This window comes from Erpetoichthys calabaricus, chromosome 15, assembly GCF_900747795.2.
Source record: "Erpetoichthys calabaricus chromosome 15, fErpCal1.3, whole genome shotgun sequence".
Lineage (NCBI taxonomy): Eukaryota > Metazoa > Chordata > Cladistia > Polypteriformes > Polypteridae > Erpetoichthys > Erpetoichthys calabaricus.
Genome location: NC_041408.2, coordinates 5,032,014 through 5,049,495, shown reverse-complemented (window position 1 = coordinate 5,049,495; position 17,482 = coordinate 5,032,014). Strand labels below are relative to the sequence as shown.

Below are 17,482 nucleotides of genomic sequence, written 5' to 3'. Positions count from 1 at the left end.
ACCGGGATCCAGTTATTTCCATCACTGGTCATAGGTGAGGGCAGGAATGTAGACTGACCTGCAATTCGAGAGCTTTGCCTTTCAGTTCAACCCTCTTTATACCATGACTGTATGGCAAAGGCAAATCTGACAACTAGAGCCAAAACAACACATATGTACCTCAGACCTTTAGGTAGGCACGATTTTGTTGATTTATTTTTACTTAATTCAAGCATTCATTCCATCATTTTCAGATCTATTTATGGGTTTGTTGATATGGAGAAGGGCGGCATGGTGGCGCAGTGGGTAGCGCTGCTGCCTCGCAGTTATGAGACCTTGGTTCGCTTCCCGGGTCCTCCCTGCGTGGAGTTTCAGTGTTCTCCTCATGTCTGCATGGGTTTCCTCCCACAGTCAAAAGACATGCAAGTTAGGTGCATTGACAATCCTAAATTGTCCCTAGTGTGTGCTGGGTGTGTGTGCCCTGTGATGGGCTGGCGCCCTGCCCAGGGTTTGTTTCCTGCCTTGCGCCCTGTGTTGGCTGGGATTGGCTCCAGCAGACCCCCCTATATCCCCCTAGTTAGGATATAGCAGGTTGGATAATGGTTGGATGATATGGAGAATCGTTTGGCATGAGTAAAAATGCCCTTGTTTCACTAAGGATGGATTGCTAACAATTTTACTCAGAGTAGGACCAGAAGAAGAGACTTTGTAAAGAAGACAAGGGCAAATATGAAAACCAAAAATCAAAAGCACAAATATCACAAAAAAAGCGGTAATTCTACACAAAAAAAAGCAGTACTTACAGAAATGCATGATCTCCAACTCCCGAGCCTTCTCAGCTCACTTAAATAACCAGAGGGAGGGCTTAGGTGTGGAGATGTCAGGGTGATGGCATGAATTTGATAGTAAAGTAATGGAATGATGGGTGAATAGTTTCTGTTGCTTGCTGCTCCCCCTTATGCTACCTGTAATACTTTACCACTTCCGTATGCTACGCCATCTGTGATCATATTTCTTCATTTTACAGTTGGAACCCGGACAAAATTTGCCTTCTCCTAATGACTTGAAAAGAAAAATTCTCATAAAGAATAAAAGGCTGAAACCTGAAGTTGAGAAGAGTAAGTCATTCCTATAAAGAACGCTTTGTAAACTGAGCGCCTATGCAATCCAACATATCGCTAACATCGTTTGAAATAAGAAATGTCTTTTTTTTATTTCTAAAATAAGTCAAAGGAGGAGTGACCCCCAAAAGTATGAAATGGAAGATTCAAAGAGGCTCACTTTGTATTCCCCATTGACCACATTTCAACACAATCATAGCTGTCTGCTAATTTTCTTAAATTAAACAAGGGGGCTTTGCCCCCTGCTTGCTTCGCTCGCCCACCCCCAACCGGTCTGCGTTATGCGCCAGCCACTTCGCATTGTCAAGAGGGGGGCTGAATGCACCCCAAGCAGACGCGGTCGCTCGTCTGAAACCCCCTCTTAAACGGTGATACAATGGGAAAACAAATACAGGTTTTGTTTACCTCCTCTTTGCTCGATCAGCTGCTGGCTTGCTGCTGCTGCCATGCCGTGTGATCTGCATCTCGCACGGTATCACCTATCTCCATATATTCGATCTCCTTTCGCTTATACCTTTTCGTCAATATCGCATTGAATTTTGATTCTGTGTTTGGAATTACATCGTGACAACACAACGTATAACTGCCCGTGAGTGAATATCATTTCTGTCTCTCTACAAGAAATGTGTAGCATTCACACAAATGAGAAATGATTTTTTCTCGCGGGATTTCACTTTCACCAAACAACAAATCTTTGAATTCTCGCAGATACGCCTGTTCATTGGGAAGAAACACGACTTTTTTTTTTTTTTCCCTGATGGCAACATGAATTAGACGATCTACAAGTCTCCGACTTAAAGTTTAAATCCAAACAATACATTCAATCTCTTTGTGCTGTTCCGTTATTTCACCGAGTAATACCGTTTTTACTTGTGTACCATGCGCCCTCGTGTAAGACGTGCACCCTAATTTTTTAAAAAGAAAATCGCGAAAACCGTTTTGCCCCATGTACGATGCGCATTGTGATTGTATAGGAAGCGTTTAGGGAGCATTTTCCATGAAATGCCCTTCTGTTTTTGTTGCATGACGAAAGTTTTTCTTTCTTCCATTGCGTGAGCGAGTGAGAGAGAGAGAGAAAGAGAGAGAGAGCGAGCGAGAGAGAGAGAGAGAGAGAAAGAGAGAGAGAGCGAGTGAGAGAGAGAGAGAGAGAGAAAGAGAGAGAGAGCGAGCGAGAGAGAGAGCCCAAGCAGAAGAAGTAAACATTTCAGAAAAAAATTTCCTCGTGTATGACGCGCAACTGATTTTCTAATGCTAATTTTTGGGAAAAAATGTGCGCGTGGTACACGCGTAAATACGGTAACTTCCATTTCTTTGCGCTAATGCGATCTTTACTATCCTTTTTTTGAGACTTTCAAATTTTAGTGCTTCCATTATCTCTAACCCGCTCTACATGTGTATCGCGCCAATGTTTTTGGAATCTTTTAATTCTCACGGATACGCCTCTTCATTGGAAAGAAACACTAGATAGATAGATAGATAGATAGATAGATAGATAGATAGATAGATAGATAGATAGATAGATAGATAGATAGATAGATAGATAGATAGATAGATAGATAGATAGATTTCAATTTAGTGTAGTAGGCAGGAATAGATAGATAGATAGATAGATAGATAGATAGATAGATAGATAGATAGATAGATAGATAGATAGATAGATAGATAGATATCTATCTATCTATCTATCTATCTATCTATCTATCTATCTATCTATCTATCTATCTATCTATCTATCTATCTATCTATCTATCTATCTATCTATCTATCTATCTATCTATCTAGTGTTTCTACTTAAAGTTTATATCCGAACAATATATTTGATCTCTTTTTGCTGTTCCGTTCTTTCACCGAGTAATATTTTCCGTTTGTTTGCGCTAATGCGATCTTTACTATCATTTCGAATTTTCATACTTCCATTATCTCTAACCTGCTCTGCATGTGCATCACGGCAACGTTTTTGAATTTTTTACGACGTTCTACTTTGTCATCTACTCTTTGTCTTTTATTTCCGGCCCCAGGCCTGGTTAAATCTCTTGGCACAAAGTCTCGTCTCGCTGGACGTGAAAGTGTCTCTCTGAAAAAATCACGTCTCGTGTCCTTCCAACCTTCCAACATTGCTTTTTATAATAGAGAGACAGTGATAAAATAGGGGTTCTTCTGGTAGGAACTAAATCTGTTTTAGCTAAATGTGATAATATTTCATTGACTATTGATAATTCTCTAATCTCTTCTTCCTCCCAGGTTAAGAGCTTAGGTGTTATTCTCGCTAGTACCTTAAAATTTGAGGCCCATATTAATAATGTCACTCGGCCTGCATATTTCCATCTACGTAATATCAACCGTTTACGTCCATCTCTTTCAGCTCCCAGCACTGCTCTTCTTGTTGATGCTCTGCTTACATCTCGTATTGATGATTGTAGTTCTATCCTTTCTGGTCTTCCTCACAAACTCCTTTACAAACTTCAGCCGCTCGTATGATTAGCAGAACTCCTTCCAAAGAACACATCACTCCTGTCCTTCAGCAGCTTCACTGGCTCCCTATTAGATATCGCATTGATGTGAAGATTCTGCTTATTACTTACAAGACCCTCCATAATCGGGCACCTCCTTATCTTTCTGATCTTCTTCACATTTCCGTTCCTTTTCGTATACTTAGATCTTCTTCCTCTATCAATCTTATTAGAGCTCCTGCTCGCTTGACCACCATGGGGTTTAGAGCTTTCAGTTGATCGGCCCCTCGCCTCACCCACAAGACATTTGTACCATCGACTGTCTTCCTTCCTTTAAATCTCATCTCAATACACATCCTTTTAAGTTGGCTTGTTCTGTCTGATCATTTTAGTTGATACATTTAATTTTATTATGGTATTTATTCTGGTTTGATTGTACTGTGATATTTTATTAATTTTATTTTGTGACTGTTGTTATTAATGTGCTGCGGTGGGTTGGCGCCCTGCCCAGGGTTTGTTTCCTGCCTTGCGCTCTGTGTTGACTGGGATTTTCTCCCGCAGACCTCTGTGACCCTGTAGTTAGGATATAGCGGGTTGGATAATGGGCGGATGTTATTAATGTGCTCTGTAAGGTGCCCTTGTGTGCCTCGAAAGGCGCCTATAAATTAAATAAATGATTATTATTAATTTTATTCAGATACGACCACAGTCTCACACTTTCTTGTCCCACTACATTCAGGAGCAGATGGTTGGGTTTGTGTGAATAAGAACTAAGCGTAGCCCGATATGTCAGAACACACCTGTTATGCTCACAACACCCACTAGAGGGAGACACTAAAGCTATTTAAAGACAAATACAGGATTGGCTAACTGATTGGCAAGTCAATATAATAATAATAATAATAATAATAATAATAATAATAATCATTTACATTTATATAGCACTTTTCACACTTTACATATTTAGTGGGGAGCCATTTTAACCTCCACTAATGTTTAGTATCCACCCGGATGATGTGACGGCAGCCATTTTGGCACCAGTACGCTCACCTACACATTAGCTGTTAGGTGGTGCAGTTGTGAGAGAGGTGGCCAGTTAGAGACAGGGGATGATTAGGGGGTCCAGAATGACTAGGCTGAGGTGGGAAATTTTAGCCAGGACGTCGGGATACCCCCTATTCTTTACAAAGGACAACCCGGGGATCTTTTATGACCACAGAGAATCAGGTTTTACATCTCATCTGAAAGGATGGCACCATTTTTACTGCACTGGCACATTGGGATCCACATTCAGACCACATGGCAAGCGCCCCCTGCTGGCCTCACCAACATCTCGTCTTTGCTGCTACTTCCAGTTCACCAGGAATGCCTTAAAGACACATTTGTCTGTCGCACATATATATGTGAATGACTTTTAAAGCAGTCCTGCCACTGGTCGCTATTAAGCACGGTCGGCAATTTGACATATTAAAGCACACAATGGGAAAGATTAAATTATTATAAAGTTCTCATGCCAGGCTGGAAGCATCTTTGAGGCTCAGACAAACAAAATGGTGGGAGTGCTAACAAATAGCGTGCCACCTCATCACAGCACCTACATCATTGACTTACACTGTCTACAGAGATACAGTGCCATCCATGAATCTCCTGCAAACGTCACAATCCATTGGCTGGTGCCTCACAATGGCAGGACGCCAATCCATTGTGCCCCTTCCACCATCACTGACTGCCTATCTGGATTGATTTTAGGATCTGTTTGTGCTATAAAGTTTAATGAACAGAACTGACTAAGTCAAGACCACTGTGGACTGGGTGTCTGGTCATCTTTAGGTGTAAATCTTTCTTATCACTTCAAGATGACGACACTCAGATTTGCAAATGGAGGCTAACATTGAACTCTGCTCAAATGTCTCCAGCAGCACACTAACACAAGCCTGGCTAGCAAAGTGTGGCGTGCCCTGCCATGCCCTGAACTCAAAGGGCACAAACGCAAGCTACGCTGAATTAAGCAACTTCACGGCATGAGTGGATGGTCATTGGTTTTTCATTCTTTATGCAGACTGAGCACATGCTGAGTGTTAAATGTAAGACTATTTAGTGCTCCTGTGAAGGACTGGCGTGCTGTGCAGGGTTATTGTTTTTGAAAATTGCTCAAACTCTGTGGCAGTTCTCAAAACACATGTTTATCACAGCATATCATGACTCAAATTAGTCATCTGCTTTAACAGTGACAGCATCATAAAAACACTGGCCAGCACCCTACATACACACACTTGGGCAAACATCTGCCAGGAATCGTCTCAGTCTGAAGGTCCTTCCTAATACTGTAGATGCACACTTGTCTTCATCATGCTGTCCTTGCTTGTAAATTACACAATGCCATTCCTGAGTGCCACACACCTTGCTTAAGTTTACGCTGCGTGGATCACCTCGGCATATACAAACAAAAGGAAAAAAACAAAGTGCCAAAATATTTAACTTGTCTGTTGGACATGTTTAACAGAGCACAGTGGGAGCTATTTGGTCTGTATAACGCCTCAGTGCCTTGTGCCCATCGTCACTCCAGACACACTGGCACAGCGACAGTATTTAGTTAGGGGCAAATGCACATGAGTTATACGGTGTGTTCAGCTATTGGACTTATGTTGACTGGCAGTTTCATTTTCTACTGCTGTGTACTTCATCTTTGTGCACCTTACGTTCTGGGAAACTGCTGAGGCAAGTGGATTGCTGTTGTGGCATAAATGAAGATATATATATATATATATATATGATCACCACAAAAAAAAGTTGGGGATCCACCCCGTATATTGCAGTGAAGGGAAACAGAAAAAAAATGAAAAAAAGAAGTGAGGTCAGGAACAGAGGCAGAAGTGGTGCAGTCAGGTGGTGTTCCCTACTGAAGGTCTGCAGGAATAGAAAAAGAGGGATTAATGCTCGCTGCCTACCCTCCATTTGGCTTGTCAACACCCCTATTTGAGACCTTTGACTGCCACTCAAGCGCAGGTGTGTGACTATATATACAGTATATTCATATTAAGTATGCATTGCATTTGTCATTCCAACAAATGGCACATCTCTAGTAATGCATTTTATTACAACCAATGTTTATGACGCACCATCTGTTGGAATGCATTTTATTTCTGCATGCATTACAAAATACACTCCAACAGATAGATAGTGCCTTTCATATCATTTGCAGTGCACTATCTATCTATCTATCTATCTATCTATCTATCTATCTATCTATCTATCTATCTATCTATCTATCTATCTATCTATCTATCTATCTATCTATCTATCTATCTATCTATCTATCTAATCCTGCTAACTACACTATCTATCTATCTATCTATCTATCTATCTATCTATCTATCTATCTATCTATCTATCTATCTATCTATCTATCTATCTATCTATCTATCTATCTATCTAATCCTGCTAACTACACTATCTATCTATCTATCTATCTATCTATCTATCTATCTATCTATCTATCTATCTATCTATCTATCTATCTATCTATCTATCTATCTATCTATCTATCTATCTACTCATTTCTCTCTTCCCCATATAAATAATTTTTTCATTATATCCTTAGAACAATTCGATGCTTTTAGAAGGCTGCAAGAGGGTGGAGAAGCAGCCACACCATCTAACATCCTAGAAGACGAAATCGAAGAGGAAACAGAAAACAGTGAGTGTCAGCATTTCAATGCCCAGACGGCGGTCTGCTTATTTATATTGCATTCTACAGACACCTGACAGTGAGATTCATTTTATTACTCAGCATACTGCCATAACCTTTAAATCCTGCAGCTGTTAAACTTAAGCATGTCGGTAACTGAGTTCTGAACATTAACAGAGTCATTACGAGAATTGTTCCTACTCATAAGCACTGACTGTTTTCTGACTGTAGTTTAATTATTCCTCCAAAACCTGCCTGTCGTAGAGCTTAAGTTTTATTCACGTGTACCACGTGTATGTGGATGGCTGTGTGGTTGAGGCACAGCAAGATAAAGAATTTCAGCTCTGCCTGATCTGTTGATGTTCAATGACCTCAATTAATGTGCCTGCTAGTCCTTGTATATAACATCAAACAGAAGGAGAACTGTCATCATCTAAGTGCAGTTTGCACCTTCTCCGTGTGTCCATCAGTTTACCCGAAGTGCTCCAGTTTCCCAACACATCCCTAAGACATGTTTGTTAGGTTAATTGACAATTCTGATTTGGCCTTGTGGAAGTAAATGTGCCCTGTAAATGGACTGGCGTCCAACCTGGGGTTTGGTTTTTGCATTATGCTCAATGTTGATGGTGTCAAGCACTCCACACTATTCTAACAAGAGAATTAATTTGCCATTGTCCTGTTTCCTTACACCGAACACAATAACACATTTAAGATGCCTAATTAAAATAAAACGTTTCATTACAGAATACCAAGTGAATGAGAACTGTGCAAATGAACAAGAGTCATTAGACTGGCTCTTGGGTAGTGACTTATCCACAAATTAAATGAGTGAAAATCATTATATAGTGACTCGTTCACAAATCAAATCAACAAGAATTGTTGGACTGATTCTCAGGTAGTGATTTGTTTGTGAATGGAATTAACGAGAATCATTACTCAGGAAGTAACAACTCGTTCGTAAATCAAATGAATGTGAATCATTAGACTCGTTCTCAGGCAATGACTCATTAGTGACCGATATAAATGAGAATTGTTGGACTGATTCTCAAGAAGTGACTCGTTCACGAAACAAACAAACAAGAATCGTTAGACTGTTTCTTGGTAGTGACTCATCCACGAATAAAATGAATGAAAATCATTATACTGGTTCCCACGTAGTGACTTGTTCACGAATCGAATAAACAAAAATCGTTAAAATGATTCATGGGTAGTGATTTGTTTGCGAATGAAATGAACAAGAATCATTATACTTGTTCTCAGGAAATGACTCGTTCGCAAATCAAATGAACGAGAATCATTAGACTCGTTCTCAAGTAGTGATTTGTTTGTGAATCGAATGATGAACAAGAATTCTTTGACTGATTCTCAGGTAATGACTCATTCATGAATGAAAATCATTATACTGGTTCTTGCATAGTGACTTGTTCACAAATCAAATAAACAAGAATCGTTAAAACGATTCTCGTGTAGTGATTAGTTTGCGAATGAAATGAACAAGAATCGTTAGACTTGTTCTCAGGAAATGATACGTTTGCAAATCAAATCAACGTGAATCGTTAGACTTGTTCTCAGGTAGTGATGTGTTCATGAATCAAATGAACGAAAATTGTTCGACTGATTCATGGGTAATGACTCATTCACAAATTAAATGAATCAGAATCATTAGACTGATTCTCAAGAAATGACTCGTTCACGAAACAAACAAACAAGAGCCATTAGACTGTTTCTTAGGGAATGACTCATCCATGAATGAAATGAATAAAAAAATCATTATACTGGTTCCCGTGTAGTGACTTGTTCACGAATCAAATAAACAAGAATCGTTAAAATTATTTTTGGGTAATGATTTGTTTGCAAATGAAATGATCGAGAATTGTTAGACTTGTTCTCAGGTAGTGATGTGTTCGTGAATCAAATGAACAAGAATTGTTCGACTGATTCTTGAGTAATGACTCATTCACAAATGAAATGAATGAGAATCATTAGAATGATTCTCAAGAAGTGACTCGTTCACTAAAGAACCGAATGAGAGTCGTTAGACTGTTTCTTGGGTAGTGACTCATCTACGAATGAAATGAATGAAAATCATTATACTGGTTCCCACATGGTGACTTGTTCATGAATCAAATAAATAAGAATTAACTGATTCTTGTTTATTTGATTTGTGAACAAGTAGTGATTTGTGATTTGTTTGGGTAGTGATTTGTTTGTGAATCAAATGAACAAGTATCTTTAGACTTGTTCTCAGGAAATGACTCACAAATCGCAAATCAAATGAACGTGAATCGTTCAATCAAGTCATGATTTGTTTGTGAATCAAATGATGAACGAGAATTATTTGACTGATTCTCAGGTAATGAATCATCCACGAATGAAATGAATGAAAATCATTAGACTAGTTCCCGCATAGTGACTTGTTCACAAATCAAATAAACAAGAATCGTTACAATGATTCTCGGGTAGTGATTTGTTTGCAAATGAAATGAACGAAAATCGTTAGATTTGCTCTCATGAAATGACTCGTTTGCAAATCAAATGAACATGAATCTTTAGACTTGTTCTCAGGTAGTGATGTGTTCATGAATCAAATGAACGAAAAGTGTTGACTGATTCATGGGTAATGACTAATTCATGAATGAAATGAATCGGAATCATTAGATAGATTCTGAAGAAGTGACTCGTTCACGAAACAAATGAATGAGAATCATTAGACTGTTTCTTAGGGAGTGACTCATACATGAATGAAATGAATGAAAATCATTATACTGGTTTCCCACGTAGTGACTTGTTCATGAATCAAATAAACAAGAGTTGTTACACTGATTCTTGGGTAGTGATTTTTTTGCAAATGAAATGAACGAGAATCGTTAGACTTGTTCTCAGGTAGTGATGTTTTCGTGAATCAAATGAACAAGAATTGTTCGACTGATTCTTGAGTAATGACTCATTCTCGAATGAAATGAATCAGAATCATTAGACTGGTTCTCAGGAAGTGACCTGTTTGCAAATCAAATGAACGTGAATCGTTCAACTCATTCTCAAGTAGTGATGTATTCGTGAAGCGAATGAACGAGAATGAACTGATTCTCGGGCAATGACCCATTCATGAATTACATAAGTTAAAACTCACAATTTACGTGTTTCGTGCGGATGCGCTTTAAACATTCACCAGTGAAACCAAAGATGCCAATGATATCACGCAGGAAGAACCTGCCATTGAGCTCCACTGAGTCTTTTGCTTGTGCTCAAAAATTGGTTCGTAGGACTCACTGAAAAGGAGTCGTCCGTGAATCGCCCATCCCTCAGATCAGACCATGTCTGCAGTTTTCATTCATATGTAGTGAAATAAGGTGCAGTTGGACTAACTTAAAACCAATATGTATCCTCAACTTAAAAAAAATGTTTTACTGAAGGGATTCAGTTACTTTAATTCTACACAAAGACATTCATTTACTGTAACGTACCCTAACCGTGTTATGTCTTTAGAACGCAAAATGACTTTATCGATGTAAAAAGAACATTTGATTTTAAAACTACTCTAATTGTGTGGAACCACCATCCATGATTGAATACAGTTTATTTAACAACTCATTTTTGAGTGTACTTGTCCTATTGTTACAAAGGAGAGCATTGTGTAAAGGACGTACATTTTAGTTTTAATCAAATAACTACACTATTGTATACGTTTTTTAAACTCCCAATTAACTGATCAATCAGGAAAGAAGTCGACCAACTAATCAATTAGCAAAATTGCCATCGGTCGTAGCTGTAGACATTTTTGCCCGATTTCCCACCATCCTTCACGTAGACACACAGCAGCCGTCTTGTGTGTTAAGTGTGCGTCCTGCGACTGATAACATAGCGAGAGTGAGTAGGAATGATCCTCTTGATGACTGCTTCAGCATACAAATGGGCTAAAAAAATGGTGTCACATAAGAACGGGTTGATCAACATGTAAATCGCACAATGTGGTAAATAAACCATTCTTTTATTGTGTTACATTTTAGCTTGCAGCACCCCAGCCTGTGGTAAGGAAAAACCGTGTGCCTTCAAAGACGCCTTCCTGTCTTTCAATCTGCACTCTTCTTTCTCGGTGGTGCTGGGCACTCTTTTTCTGCTAATTGTGATGTAGTTTGGCAACACATAAAGCCACAATTATGTTGAATGCTATTCTAAAGCTGATCGTGTACAGCCATTTTTAATACAGTGGGTTGAGAAAGTATTCACTCTCTGCACGTGTTATTGCATTGTGGATGTAAGTTTAAATGGCTAAACCTGCTATTTTTACCCATCAAGCCACACTTGTTGCCCCATAATTTCAAAGTGGAAGCATTTTTCAAAAAGCTTTGCAAGTTTATTTAAAATCAAAACATGTAATCTCTCACTCCTACATGTACTGTATTCAGATAATTTGCCGTGGGTCACAATGTGTCCCGCTTGCTTTTAATTCTCCTTGAGATGTTTCTAGAACTTGATTGCAGTCCACTGTACATCATTTAGAAGAGCGCAGCTGTGCCAGCGTATAGAAGGTCCCACAATTAATACTGCGTATCAGGACAAGAACCAAGCCATGAAGTCCAAGAAACTCTCTGTAGACCGCCACGATCAAATTCCAAAGAGGCACAGATAAGAGCAAGGGGATCAAACTTTGAGTGCTCCCAGATCCAGGCATGCAGAGCTTGTAGAGGCTTATTGGAGAAGACTGGGTGCTAGAATTGTTGCCAAAGGATCTTCTGCAAAGGAGTGGTCTGATTACATCTATGAACGAGAGCTTTCAGTTTGTCATCTTCAATGTTTTAGCTCTCTCATTATGGGTAATTGAGTGTAGGTTGATGGGCAAAAAGTGGCAAATGTCTCCGTTTGAAATGAAATCTTACACGTGTTATTAAAGTGTGCAGAAAGGGAATTGGTCTGAATTCTTTCTGAATCCACCGTATGTTCTAAAGGAATCCGAAAGCTTGTGTAAAGTAATTCAAAAGAAAAGCTGCACTGTAATCAAAAGTTACTGTCAAGATTAACAATGGATATTACTGGGGCTGTCAAAATTAAAGTCTTAATGCGTGTGATTTATTTTAAAAAGTTATGAGGGTCAAACCAGCGTCCCCGACAGGATGGACCATCTGCTGCCTTACTTGGACAGGAGGTCATCCATAAGCTAATGAGGGAGGTGTGATATTCCCTGTCTGCGCCAGGACGCTGTTGTAGCTTCTGCACTGGGACTGAAGTCCCACCAGTCACAGAAGAGTACAGCAGTTGGGCATTTGGCTGGCAGGACAGGACAGTGAGTGGCTACCTGCCATGGGCAGAGTGTCACCCCATGCACTAGGTGGCAGCATCCCATCAGGTTGAGCCCCAGTATGGATACTCACAGGGCAACATGGGAGTTGTGGTCAGGTTTTTTGAGGGTCGCCAGGGGCAGCAGTCAGATACTGAGTCCGCCATGACTGGGGGTTGTCCCACCTGACCCGGATGGCAACTGATTGAGCACCACAAGCACTCTCATGTTGGGAGTTAAAAAGAGAGCCCTCCACTTGGCCCAGGGAGTCGGTGTCGGGAGAGGAGATGGACAACACTCACCTGGAAGAAGTGGAGGAGATCAGAGAGAATAAGGGAATGAAGAAAGTGGTGTGCTGTATTGTCAGGTGACGGACCCTTTACAGCAGTGTGGGGAAGAACCTGCACAAGGTACAAAAAAAAACTGGATTTGAACCCTGGACTGTGTTTATGAAACTTGTCTCTGGGGTTTGGGGTGCTGAGGCAGCCCCTAGTGGCCACAAAGTGTAATGCTTTATTTTTCTTTCATTTCATTTAATGCATTCATTGTTCTACACCCACTTGCTATTGAAACTTCTTCTTCTTCTTGTTCTTCTTCTTGTTCTTCTTCTTCTTCTTGTTCTTGTTCTTGTTCTTCTTCTTCATCTTCATCTTCTTTCGGCTGCTCATGTTAGGGGTTGCCACAGCGGATCATCTTCTTCCATATCTTTCTGTCCTCGTCATCTTGTTCTGTCACCCCCATCACCTGCATGTCCTCTCTCACCACATCCATAAGCCTTCGCTTAGGCCTTCCTCTTGCTATTGAAACTAGTCTGTAAATAATAGCTGAGAAAGACCAAGTTCATTATTGTTGCTTTCCATTTAAAAATCTTCCAAACAGATAAGAGGGAGAAAAAAATGATATTCGTAAAGATATTACATTAGCAAAATGTCTATTAAGAGCAAGACATGCCATTGTTAAAAGCTAATGTTTAATCGTCAGACTCAGTGCCAGACTATAATCCATGAATGTGTAACTGGATCCATGTCTATGAATGAAACAGAATCAAAACTTAAATCTACACCTGCCATTGAAATATGAATTGCATCCGACAGTAGACCTCTAAATGTAGTCGAAGATAAAGGGCTGAAAGACGTTATTCAGATAGCGAATTCTCACAGTTCTTACACGTTACCTTCATGTGGGGTCACATATCGGCGGTTTATGTGAAAGCCGTGAGTCTTCACAGTTTGATTACTCAAGTCAAGCGGCTTTATTGTCATACCATCCGTACAACGTATTGCAGCATACAGTGGCCCGAAATTACGTTATCCTGAAACCGCTGTGTAGCGTACACATAAACATAAAACAAAAGCAATCCAAATAAAGAACTATAAAGATACAACAAACAGATGACTAAACAAATAAGAGTTAAGTGTATAGATGGTAGTGATTTGAAATTGATTAGCTAAGAAGTTGTAAGGCAGCGACTTTCTCAGAAGACCAACGGAAACCACGTCGGTTAAACGTACGACTAACTGTGACTAACTGAATGAACTTTCACTATGAATTGATATTTAAAACATGTTATTGTTTGACAGCCCTGTTTTGTAATATCCAGAACAAAACCTTTCTTTCTGCAAAATGAAAAGCTTTTGTGGGAGTGGCAGGTGGCTCCTGGTTCTTCTTCTCAACTGAATGCTTCCCTTGTCTTATGGTGCCGGTTGGGTGAGCTATGTCATATTTCTCAAGCCGACGAGATCGATGACTAACCCTGTGTGTTGTATATTTTTTTTTCCTATTTTCAATCTATAAAAATATATTCAATGTCCGATCGCAATGTGTTTTTAAGAAGCTACCTTTAAGTTGTTTATTCATATTTTCTTAAAGTTGACATAGAAGAAGAAGCTCACCCAGAACTGAAGTTTGGGGAACTGTCCTCCAGTGATTTGAGTCAAACTGAAAAACTTCTCAGTAGTGTGGAGAAAGTAAGTAATGTTGGAATGATATCCTAAAAATGCTTAATAAATAAAAAACGCTAATATGGTATATTTATCAGATGACCGACGTAGTCTGTAGAAGTTGGTACCTACCAACCAGGTCTCAGTGTCAGCCTCCATCAGTCGTCTGTTGATGCCCTTACCGGCAAGTATGGTCCCACCACAATTAGAACTTTATTAAAATTGGACTTTATTTCTGTAGCTTAATGTCCCCGTATGTCGGCCAACTTTTTTTTCCAAAATGAGAACATTAGAAAGATTCTGAGAAGAACAGGCTTTCATATCCTAATCATCTAGACTGTCCAAAATAGCATCAAGTCTAGATTTGGTAGTCCCTAAAGTCCTATTGTCCACCGTACTACCTGGCAATCCATGTCTTTGTGGGAAGAAACACTTTCTACTATTTCTCATTGGCTTACTGCTTCATAAATTACTTTTGGATGGTTGAATTCAACATCCTGGGTCTGAATCCCATACTCAAGTTATTGTTGAAGTGGAGTTTGAACCTCTTCTCCGATGTCTCGGTGAGTTTTCCTACATATATTTCCATTCCTGTCCCACATCCTAAACGCTTGCCTCTCACATTGTTTGATGATCCCAAATTGCCCCCATGATGATTTGGTGGCCCGTTTTGGGTCAGTCCTAGCTTTATGCCCTATGTTACTGAGGTAGGATTCAGTCCCTTGCAGTCATAAACTGGATTAAGTGGGTATGGATGTGAATCCAAAAAATAGTTGCTACTCTGTGATGTTATCGATGCACTGATTTTGTATTGTTTATTTTTAAGGTTACTGAAGATGAGATAACTGAAGCAACAGAGATCTCAGAAGTTACAGATGTGATTGAATCTGAAAGCATCAAAAAGGTAGGACTGGAGAATGTAGAAAGAGGCGGATAATGGGTGAAATGCCTAGTTGTGTTTTGCACGGCTTATGGTCTCATCTGTCAGAATTTTTCTGTGATACATACCTAGCTTGAGAAACAAAGTAAAATGACTACCTACATCTCTTGAGAAAGACATTTTGATACTTGTGTGGAGTAACCAGTCACGTGTGGTGAAATTCTTCCCTCACCGTGCACTGTTATCAGGCCCGGTTCTAGAGGCGAAGCCGCCATCGTGCCATTTAATTTCAGCTGCCCCCTCACCCTATAATACCTTCACTTGTTTTCTAAACCAGTGTATTTAAAATTAAACATTTTCGCAATTTCCTTAATGTCAAAAAAATTTAAGAAAATTTCTTCCTAGGTAGAAGAAAACTTGACTTATGCATTTAACGAATCGACGACAAGTTTAATTAATTCATCAGTAAAATTCCTAATATAAAGCGAGTGCCGATTATAGACTTAATTTTCTTGAAAAAGATGTCACCTCATATTCTTGCAAATACGAAATTTAGCAAAAGTCTGTTTCTTCACATCACACCTGAACTAGATATTTAATACTTTAATATACTTTACCTCCCAATTTACAGGTAAAACGACTTCTGAAATTATATTTAAACTTGGTCTTTTAACAATAACAAAGATTGTAGAAACAAACACTGAACACTACAAAAACTTTTGATTGATGTGCTACGTAATTTCGCTGCCACAATTCACGTGTTGTGACTTGCCTGTTTTTCTTTGAAGCAAGTTACTGACATTCGATGGGAAAAGACGAGCCCCGCGCCGAGCCTACGTTTTGTTGAGGGCAGTCACGGCCGCCCTCTATGTTTGGCCACCTTCGTTCATGCATGCTTTGCACAACCAGCAGAACTGGGCCTGACTGTTATTTAAGAAACGTAAGAAATTTGACCAATGAGAGGAGACCATTTAGCCCGTTTGTTTAGCTAATAGCTAAATCCAGATTGTTGTCATGCTTGGGGAACACAGTAGGCCATGACACAAATACTAAGGTGACATCTACACTGCCACATATGATAAAAATCTCCGACGTTGCTAGAATTTTCACATAGTTTATGAAAGTCTGGACTAAACGAGTGAAAACGTGTATGACGTAATTGTCTGCCTACAAGAGTCATATTAGTGTTTGCTTAGTATGAATAGAATAGAATTTTCTCTAATAGCTATATATCATAGTATAACCTACCCTGTAATTTAATATGAGATACTCTGCAAGTCCAGTATGTCTTATCATCTATAAATTAGGGACGCTCTGTCGCCCCCTGGCTGCAGCAGTTTGTGCCCACATTCCTCCTGTTCATCTCTAATTGGGTAATTAATCCTTTTTAAAAACAAACTCTGTATACGTGTTTCAAAGTAGCTGGCTTGTAGATGGACTGTTTTTGTGATAATTACGCAGAAGTTATCTTGCAGATAAAGCACTGCTTGGCATGCGACACTACTGATTTTCCATGGTGCCAATTTATTATTTAATATACTATCGAGTAAAAAACAAAATGTTGGACTTTCTGACTTTTTTGCCTTGTTTTGCAAAATTCTGATTCCTCTTACTTTATATGCAGGCTGGAATATCCATAGAAGATGAGCAAGCATTGATTACATCTTATAAGTATGTTGGCGCAACAACGAACATCCATCCATATCTGTCAGCAATGATTAATTACGCGCAGCCAGTCAAGTTTCAAAGCTTTGATGCGGCAGAAGGTAAGGAAATTACTATAAAAGGTAAGAAAATGAACATTTGTACAACTTTTTTTTTGTTAAGGGGAAGATTCTACCACTTCTGCTTCTTCTCTCGTACCATTTATGATAATAGTGGAGGTTGTAAATTAAGAGTAGTCGGCAGGATAAAACCAACAGCCGGGAAAAGCAATCCTGTACATTATCATTAGTTAAACTGCACTTCAAGCTCTGTGGTAATGCGTGTGAAGATCCACAAGGAGGCAGTATAACTCAACAAGAAATCTCTTTTGCTGAAGCCTTCCTTTTCATATACAAGCTGAAGAGAAGCCAGATATCAATAAAATGCACCACACATCATCACTTTTAGCAGCGGTTCTCAAACTGTGGGGCGCGCCCCAAGAAGT

The 17,482-nt window shown here is 39.5% G+C and overlaps 1 protein-coding gene across 4 annotated transcripts in view; it reads left to right on the top strand.

Moving 5' to 3' along the window:
- The window catches only part of LOC114666051 (1-phosphatidylinositol 4,5-bisphosphate phosphodiesterase beta-4), a 275,642-nt gene that overhangs the window by 176,620 nt on the left and 81,540 nt on the right, over window positions 1–17,482 (top strand). For 2 of the 4 annotated variants that reach the window (XM_051919277.1, XM_028820764.2), the window contains exons 18-23: window positions 1,007–1,097; window positions 7,152–7,247; window positions 11,246–11,266; window positions 14,383–14,480; window positions 15,280–15,357; window positions 16,958–17,099. In XM_051919277.1, coding sequence (XP_051775237.1) covers window positions 1,007–1,097; window positions 7,152–7,247; window positions 11,246–11,266; window positions 14,383–14,480; window positions 15,280–15,357; window positions 16,958–17,099 — 526 coding nt within the window. The remainder of the gene's footprint in view (window positions 1–1,006; window positions 1,098–7,151; window positions 7,248–11,245; window positions 11,267–14,382; window positions 14,481–15,279; window positions 15,358–16,957; window positions 17,100–17,482) is intronic. The other 2 variants (XM_051919278.1, XM_051919276.1) reach the window with 1 other exon arrangement.